The sequence below is a fragment of the Etheostoma cragini genome, chromosome 11 (assembly GCF_013103735.1).
Source record: "Etheostoma cragini isolate CJK2018 chromosome 11, CSU_Ecrag_1.0, whole genome shotgun sequence".
NCBI lineage: Eukaryota > Metazoa > Chordata > Actinopteri > Perciformes > Percidae > Etheostoma > Etheostoma cragini.
The window spans coordinates 27,481,151-27,490,753 of NC_048417.1; the positions used below are offsets into that span (position 1 = coordinate 27,481,151).

Here is a 9,603-nt window from a genome sequence, read left to right on the forward strand (position 1 = left end):
GGAGAGCTCTTGAGGCAAACACAATGGCTCGGTCTTCACCATTTATAGCCTGCATCAGGACCAGACCCACATCACTAGCATCACAGTGCACCTGAAAACTCCCCTGTGGCTTTGGCTGAGGCAGCACTGGGGACGACTGCAGCATCCCTTTAAGATGTTCAATGGCGACCTGACACTGCCCACTCCAGTCCCACTTGAATCCTTTTTTCTTGAGGTTTTTAAGTGGAGTGCTGATATTGGCCATCCGAGGGATGAACTTATGATACCAACCCACCAACCCCAAGAATCTCTGGAGACTCTTGAGATCCTTAGGTGCTGGGTATGCCGTAATCGCTTCCACCTTTGCCGTTTCCACTTCCATGCCTTTCCCTGAGACCACATGTCCTAGGAAGGTGAGCTGAGGTTGCAGAAGATGGCATTTAGCAACATTGAGGGTTAGATGTGCATTGTGAAGTCTTTCAAACACTGCCTCAAGGTTACATAGATGTTGTTCCTGGGACCTGGAGAAAACGATAATGTCGTCTATGTACACAAAGCAAGTTGGTGCTGCTCACTCTCTCCACCACAGCACCGTCGATGGTCAGCGGCAGGTGTTGGATGTGAGGTAGGTACTGAGTCCCAGGTTGTCAAGTTGGCAGATGAGTTGTTGTGGTATTATGGTGTTGAATGCAGAACTGAAGTCTATAAAAAGCAATCTCACCTATGAGTCTCTTTTTTCCAGGTGGGTGAGGGCTGGGTGGAGGGTAGAGCAGATTGCATCCTCTGTGGGCCGTTTGGCTCGGTATGCAAATTGGAAGGGCTCCAGGGTGGGGGGGAGAATGGATTTGATGTGTGACATGAGAAGAAGGATTTTAAATTCTATTCTGGATTTTACAGGAAGCCAATGCAGAGAAGCTAAAACAGGAGAGATGTGATCTCTTTTCCTGGTTCCGGTCAGAACACGTGCTGCAGCATTCTGGATCAGCTAAAGAGTCTTCATGGACTTTTTCGAGCAGCCTGATAATAAAGAAATGCGGTTATACAGCCTAGAAGTAAAAAATGTATGGACTAGGTTTTCTGCATCATTTTTAGACAGGATATTCCTGCAATATTACGTAGGTGAAAGAAGGCGGTCCTTGGAATTAGCTTAATGTCAGAATTAAAAGACATGTCCTGATCAAAAATAACTCCAAGATTCCTCACAGTATTGCTGGAGGCCAAGGTGATGCCATCCAGGGTAACTATCTTTTTGGATAATGCGTCACGGAGGTGCTTGGGCCACCGAACAATAACTTCAGTTTTAGCTGAGTTTAACATTAGAAAATTACAGGTCATCCAGGTTTTATAATCCTGATTTTGCATTATATTTACAAAGCACTGTTGGTTTTACAGTAGGCCATATTATTAACTTTATTAACAAGCAACACAGGTGTCACTAAAATACTTGATATGTTCCCATTCTTGAACATATTACTTGTCCTGAAGAATACTTACTACAGAGGACTCAGCAACATGTGTGTCTGTGGCCTAAATGAAAATGAATGATGGCTCCTCATATGATGCAGCCAGGCGTGTACCAGGAGACTTATGGCAATGCCCGGCCAATGAGAATTGAGTGACTCCGTAGTTTTTTGCCACTTAGTGTTGTTATTTTCAAATTCTAACCAAGTCTGTAATTTTCCTAGAATTGAGCTATAAAAGGTGGGGGGACATCATTGGGGTGAATATGCAGTTCTGTACATATTTACTTGCACCCATGTTCTTAACTGAAACTTTTTAAAAATCGCTAGCTTATGCTAACGCTAATCGCTAACCGCTAACGTTACCGTTGATTTGAACAACAGTCCCGCATTTCTCTGCCTTGAATGGACTGTATATATCGCAGAGACGGTAATAATATTAACGGTCTACGATACATCGCTACGTGCTTTACGTATACCGTCCTGTATCACACAGGGACGCCGGAGGAAACAGCAGCTGATCCACTTTTGGGCTGAAAACGAGTAGAAGATTTCTAATTCATATGTTCATGTTTTACCCATTCATTATTGCATTGGTACTGTATTATTGTAATCATTTGTTATTAATTCCTGTTCACGCACTTGTATATTGTTGTTGGTTTTGATATGGGACACTGATGAAATGTAGTTAATTTGTTTGTTTGTGATCTTGTGTCTTTTTTTGTTTTACACATTTGAAGCCTTTTTTTGTGTGTGACATGTAAATTATGGTTCTAATAGTTGATAATGGTTCTGTAATATAGTAAATGTAATGTTTTTGCTTGTAATGTTTTATTTATTGGGCAACAAAGACAGATATCTGTTAACAAAATGCTTTTGTGAACATCAATGACATTTAAAACGGTGATAACTAAAATGCAAATGACACTGTTCTCAAAACCCACACAGTCAACAAACAGAGACGGCATCTTGGAAGTTTGTGATCAATTCTGTATGGTGATGTAACCAAGTGGTGTCCCATTTCATAGGTTTATGTTTTCACATCTAGCCCTTACCCCTTGGTTTCAAGGGCCAAGGGGTTAGGGTCTGGGGGTAAGGGGTAGGGGTAAGATGGAGAAATGGGATTCAGCCATAAATGTTGGCGACAACGGCTCAACTCCCTATAGATCAGTGTTTGATGGGCTAAATGACCATTTTCTTTGTTGTGTAAAGTGGCATTGTCAGACACAAACAGTCAGGTCCTGGGGGATTTAATCTGCCTTTCTTTAAACAATGTGTTAAACAAAGCCCATTAGTGGCTCCTAAAGGCAGTGTGCTGATCCCCTCTGGACAGGAAGTTTGTTCACACCTGTATGGGTTCGTCAGATGATGACATCTCGATCAATGAGGTGTCTGCAATCAGAGGTGTGAAGACAAACAAGAAACATGAACCCATCAACATGTGATGTAATCATTACTGAACAGGACTGTTTTTTCAGTTGATATTGTGTCTGACATGAGTAAAATTACTTAATTTATTCAAATTGTCCAGATCTTTAACAAAAAGGGATTCCATCAGCATGTTAAATATGAGAGGGGTTTCTGCCAGTCCCAAATCCACCGAGAATTATATCCCGACTGTGCAGCTCCTCTAATATCTAGAGAGGGTTTTGGACTGTTTTTTTGTTTTTTAAGGACAAAAAAAAGAGTTAGGATTGTAGAAAGGCAGGAGCGCACCCGAAGGTGAAGGAAGTAAGTTCAGGACGTATAAGAGAGCCAAATTCTGAAATAGATGGCAGGTTGGGGTATTGGATGGGTCAAACTAACAACTGGATCAAACACAGGACTTTTCCCGAGGAACGGAATGAGTGGGAAAATGAATTAGTGGGACCCCTGGTTAGATCAATTGGGATGGCACGCGACCATAAGAAGAAGTTTATTCCTCAATACAAAAGTCTGGGGTTTACCTCGACCTGTAAGTGTCCTGCATGTCTTCCTCCTCTCTCTCCCCTAGCTGTCCTGGTGAATAAAGGCCGAGATGAAACTTACTCTATTGCTCTTATTGTCCTTGGCGTTGTGGAGTAGACTTAAATGAAATCGGGGATGTTTAGGGAAACTGACTAGTAGGGATGAGCGAGTACAGCATTATCTGTATCTGTATCTGTTTACCACATGAATTATCTGTATCCGGATCCGTACTCGGACTGAGCGGGGACTAAACCAGAAGTGGTCAGATTTAACCCGGAAGTGGGTTGGGTTGTCTTGAAATGGGCGGGGCTTTAACCTGTATGTTATTTTAAGCATGCAATTGATGTGAGTTGATCAGAAATTGTTATATTTATTGCTGATTAGAAAACTATTTACATGACGGAATTGAGCTTCAGATCAATGGTGACAAACAAACTATATACAGAATGTTTTGCAACAATGAATACAACACATGCGGTTGCAATTATGAAGTAAAATGTAATGAACAAGAGTTTTCATACTCAATATAACTTTCTTTTTTTAACTTTAAATGTTTTTATAATCACTGAGATTTTTTTGTTTTTGTTCTTTTTTATTTATTTTTATTTCCACACCAGGTATGTGTGAGTATGTGTGTTTGTGTGTGTGTGTGTGAGTAAGAGAGAGACACAGAGAGACATAAAGAAAGAAAGAGGGGGGTCGGGGGGGCCATCTCCAAATGGCAGAGACGCAACGGGAGTTGCATTTAAACCAAGCAGCGTGTCTGAAACCCACGATCACCAGAAATCGGAGCTCCGGAAAAATTTACCGGAGCGGTGAGACTATTCACAGGGACGCCCTGTACCGCAGCTGGTGGAAGATCAAACATTGACGTGAATTTCCATAATTGCTTTTGTGGCTCGCGTTGCCTTCCTAACACTGCGCAGACGTGCCTGGTGAAAAATACCGGCAACTTTCACCTAACTGGTAGGCAGAGGGCCGTCACCATATTTAAGTTAGATATGATTGTGTTATGAGAAAGCTTTGCCTCAGATTCCACACATGAATACAAATGGAACTGACCTCACACAAAGGGAAGCTTACTCGATTCTAGGTGCAATTTGACGTTAACTTCCAGAGTTCAATCCAATTCCACTTGGTTTTAGATTGAAGTGCAAGGACAACCCTAACTATTGAATGTTGGAGTTGAAGACAACCTTGCCTTCCCAGAAGTGCTGGGCAGCGACCTGCCAGTCTTATTTGATTTGTTGAACCAACGTCAAAGTTATAATGTTGCCATTACCAGAGCCCAGGTGAAGCGAGCTCGGGCCCAGAGAAGCTGGTGGCGTTACTGGGTGTTGTTGATATATGTTTTGCACTTTGCATGGTAGAGCACCTTGCACTTGTAGATGTAACGATGAACTGTGTTAACTGACAATGGATTTCCAAAGTGTTCCTGAGCCACGTGGTAATAATGCCCTGTAATTTGTTGTGGTCACCACGTAATGAACAACTACCGCTGGGAAATGATCCGCTAAGCTCACTCAGATGTGTGTTGTGCCATGGAACAATTTACATAAATGTTATAGCAATCAATCCATGAAGATGACAAAGGTCAAAGTTAACAGTAAAGCTCTGAATGCCCTAATTGACTCTGGCAGTGATCAGACCCTGGTGCACAGGCAGTTTGTACCAGCTAATGTTATGTGCACCCTTGAAACCATTCCCATCTGCTGTGTGATAAGAAACCTTACCCCACTGCTAATGTTTACATTGAAGGACAACCCTACCTATTGAACATTGGAGTTGCTGACAACCTTCCATTCCCAGTAGTGCTGGGTATTGACCTGGCGTTCTTATTTGATTTGTTTAACCAACCATAAAGTTGCAATGTCGCCGTAACCAGAGCCTAGGCCAAGCTGGTGGATGACCCCTCTGTTAACCTCAGTGCCCCGCCTTTTTATGACACAGATCTGGACACTCAACCAGAGAAGCCGTGGAAGTCACGCAGGCAAAAGAGGCAGGAGAGGTTCCAGCACACTGTCATAAAATCTGCAATTGCAGTAACTCCAGACTTACCACTAGGATACTGTTGGTCCAGTTGAAAAAAGTAAAAATGGAAACCGCTACATGTTGGTGATCACAGATTACTCTACTAGATACCCAGAAGTGTTTCGCCTGAAATCTGTTAAAGCAAAGATTGTGGCATTCTCCTTGGTCCAGTTCTTCTCTAGTGTTGGTTTCCCTCGTGAGATTTTAACTGACCAAGGCACTAACTTTCTGCCCACGCTTCTGAAACAGGTTTACCAACTACTTGGCATCAAGAGTGTGCAAACAACCCCCTGCCGCCCACAAACGGACGGACTGACAAAACGGTTCAATCAGACCCTCAAGCAAATGCTCCGTTCGTCAATGACACTGGTTCTGATTGGGATCAATAGCTACCCTACCTCCTTTTTGCATACCGGGAAGTACCCCAGTCCTCTACTGGGTTTTCCTTATTTGAACTGTTGTATGGTCATGAGGTAAGGGGACCACTGACCTTGCTTAGGGAGGCCTGGGAAGGAAACTAGCAGATGGAGGGGGGTGTTAACATCATCTCCTATGTTGTTCAGATGAAAGACAGGCTACGGAATATAGCAGAACTTGACAAGCAGCACATGGTGGAGGCCCAGCGGTACCAGACAGAATGGGATGATAGGTCGGCATGGAAAAGGACCTTTGTTCCAGGTCAGAGGTCCTAGTTATGCTCCCTACTAGTGACAACAAACTGCTGGCAAAATGGCAGGGACCCTTTGAGGTGGAGAAGCAACTTGGACCAACCCCCTTCCAAGTTTCTACTGCAAGCCAACCATGTTCCAGCAGGGTGCTGCATGTGAACCTCCTAAAGGAGTTGGCTGAAAGACCTAAGAGGAAGGCAGAGGTATTGCTGATCAGAGCTGTGGAGGAGGAAGATGATCTGCCCCCAGCAACCCCAGCGGAACCTGACCTGGGCCATTTGCCAGCTGATCGATAAAATCAGGTAAAAGATTTATGTAATCGTCAAATATTTTCAAGATCGCACAAATATTATAGAGCATGATATTGTGTTAAAGGAGGAGGCTCCAGTTAAACGAATGAGTTACAGGATGCCAGAGCACCTCCTGGTGTCCTTGAAAAAAGAAGTGGACCTGATGCTGTCTCTGGGGATCATCCAGTGCTCCAAAAGTAAGTGGTGTAATCCAATGGTGTTGGTTAAAAAAAGGATGCCACAATACCGTTTTGTATTGATTTATGATACCTGAACCTGTGCCACATATTGATGACATGATTGAGCGCCTGGCTGATTCGAGTCATCCAGCAGAGTTTTCTGGGCCTATCAGTGGGATTGCTAGAGAAAAAGTACACATGGCGGTACTCTGGTAAAAACAAATTATGTCTTACCATGTGTCCATCTAATTTAAATAGCTCACGTTGCAGTATTGTGTGATTTTACTTGATTGATTATTGTATGTTGCATTTTCATTTACCAGGTCCAAGTGTTTCACCATATCAAGTTCCTTCCCGAGACTATTTAGCAGAGCCACCGTCTCTGCATCCAGATCCTAGCGTCTCCGGAGTTAATTGTGATTGTGTTAAAGAAATGCAAACAACCCAGAGTGTTGTTTTCTCCTATCCCAGAATGCATCTATGGCGTATCCAGACCTTACTCCCCATGGCTCTAGAGACAGAGCTGGAAATGCAAGACCTCTGTTTTATGAACTTGAAAAGATTTTATTAATAGGACAAAGGAAAGGAAACAAGGGTAGAAAAAGATAGAAGAGAGACGGTGAAAAAAGGCAGGGTTAAAGAGAGAGTGAAGATGATGGTGGGAAGTGCAGAGTCAGGGAGGAGGGGCATCAGAGTCAAACAGGGACTGAGAAAGAGGAGGGGATGAAGAGAATGAGAGAGAGATAAATCAGTTACATGACTCAGGTTTGTTCAGAAAGCTGCCAGAGCTGCAGCTATCTGCAGACCTCTGCAGATGGAGGTTGAGGACGGAGCCGAGCTCTGCTTTCCACAGTTCCCAAACACCTCCTGCAGGAAGCCCTCGTCTCTTTGGCCCAAAACACTGCTTATCTACATTGTGTGCTACTCCATCTCTCTGACCACTGTGACTCTCAACCTGCTAATCATCATCTCAATCTCCCACTTCAGGCAGATATTAACTTCTTTGTTTCGCTTTACAGGATTTGTAACGTTAAAATGTGAACAGCTGCTGTATATTTACAAGAATTGTCTTTGAGTTAGTTCTGAATGATGTTGCTCCAAATGTCTTGAGCCATCTCCAAATGACTTTGATGCCAGAGACTGTTGTTCATGTCTACCTTGTTACCAATATTAATAATTGCTTTCTGTCCACCATAACCTCAACCAAGTCATTTCATCTGTCTCCTCTTACTGATGTAGGGGATTGAAAAATATTTAAACTTATATGGATTTTATATTTTAAATTTTGAGTACTGGTTAGGGTTGTTCTGTCAGTGTTGTTGGTTTAGTGATACTTTTCTCTTTCCCTGCAGGCAGCTCCACACACCCACCAACATCCTCCTCCACTCTCTGGCTGTTTCAGACTTTCTAGTGGGCCTCATGCTGATGCCTGTAGAAGTTCTCCGACAAACATCCTGCTGGTTTCTTGATGACTTTTTGTGTTTTCTTTATAATTATCTTTCAATCATCATTACTGTATCCTCAATAGGTGACATAGTGCTCATATCAGTTGACCGTTATGTGGCTATTTGTGACCCTCTGCATTACAACACCAGAATCACTCTGAACAGAGTTAAACTCTGTGTTTTTCTGTGTTGGCTCTATTCTGCTTCCTACAGCTTTCTCTTTGTGAAGGATGACCTGTATCAACCGGGGAGGTATAATTCCTGCTACGGAGAATGTTTGTTGTTCATTGACTTTTTCACAGGACTAATAGATCTTATTTTGTCCTTTATTGTTCCAGTTACTGTCATCGTAGCTCTGTATCTGAGAGTATTTGCTGTGGCTGTGTCTCAGGCTCGTGCCATGCGCTCTCACATTACAGCTGTCACACTCAAGCTGTCAGTGACTCCAAAGGCAAAGAAATCTGAGCTGAAAGCAGTCAGGACTCTTGGTGTTCTGGTAGTTGTGTTTCTAATATGTTACTGTCCATTTTACTGTGTTTCTGTTGCAGGTGACACCTTGGTCAGTGCTTCATTTGCATCCTATGTTCTCGTTGTGTTCTATTCTAACTCGTGTCTTAACCCTGTGATCTATGCCTTGTTTTACCCCTGGTTTAGAAAAGCAGTTAAACTCACAGTTACTCTTCAGATACTGCAGCCTGGCTCCTGTGAGACCAACATGCTGTAGAGAGGCTGTGGAGAGACTGAGATCAGACTTGGTCTAAATATTAAATGCTTTTCAGTGACTGAAATTTCAAATACAGAAAGTGAAGATATAATTTCCTGTCTTTAAGTCTAAATTGTGTATGATCAACAATTGAAATGCCTGTTCTTCAGCTCTATCTTGTTGTGTATTGTGTCTCTCTGATGCTGCTGCATTTAAAGAAAGAGTCATAAGAACCATATACTGTTTCTAGGAAATCACTAGTGACATGAAACATTTCAACCCAACACAACAAAAGCGCTATGAACGCTTTGTATGTATGTCTCAAAATTTCGTCAAAGCATCATCTCTGTGATTTGTGTTGATTTTGTTGCAAACAGAAATCCCAGGCCTCCTCGGCCTCTGTTTCACTGATAAAAAAAGAACAGCCCCACTTTCCCGTCAAGTATAGAAAAACATCAGCTGTGAACTGTAGTTGTGTTTCACATAAAACTGTCAGTACAAAAAGATCTTGGGCCCTTTACAAAATTGTTGGAATCATTTCAATTTAGTGTCATTCATATGTTATCCCTAGTTAACATACAGTATATTGTCTTTATGACATAATTATGTGAAGCAATAAGAAGTCCTTTTGCAAGAAGCAAAATAATAGATTATTTGAAAAGACAGGATTATCTACAGTTCTCCAGATCATTGCAGTCACATTTACAGAGAAACATGTAATCATAGGACAGAGAAAGTTCAAGTTTAACAAATTATGTAAAGAGCAATGGATTGCAATTTTTAATCAGTTTTATTAGAAAATCATCAGAATTGTCATTTACATACGTGCTCAAATTTGTTGTTACCCCTCCACAAAAAACGAAGAATGCACAATTTTCTCTGAAATAACTTGAAACGGACA

General features: G+C 42.2%; 1 protein-coding gene across 1 annotated transcript; it reads left to right on the top strand.

Moving 5' to 3' along the window:
- The first annotated feature begins 7,228 nt into the window (after positions 1 to 7,228).
- Positions 7,229 to 8,913, top strand: LOC117952913 (trace amine-associated receptor 13c-like). Its single transcript, XM_034885518.1, has 2 exons — positions 7,229 to 7,541; positions 7,907 to 8,913. The coding sequence occupies exons 1-2, from the start codon at positions 7,369 to 7,371 to the stop codon at positions 8,721 to 8,723; spliced, it is 990 nt and encodes a 329-aa protein (XP_034741409.1). The 5' UTR covers positions 7,229 to 7,368; the 3' UTR covers positions 8,724 to 8,913.
- The last annotated feature ends 690 nt before the right edge of the window (positions 8,914 to 9,603 follow it).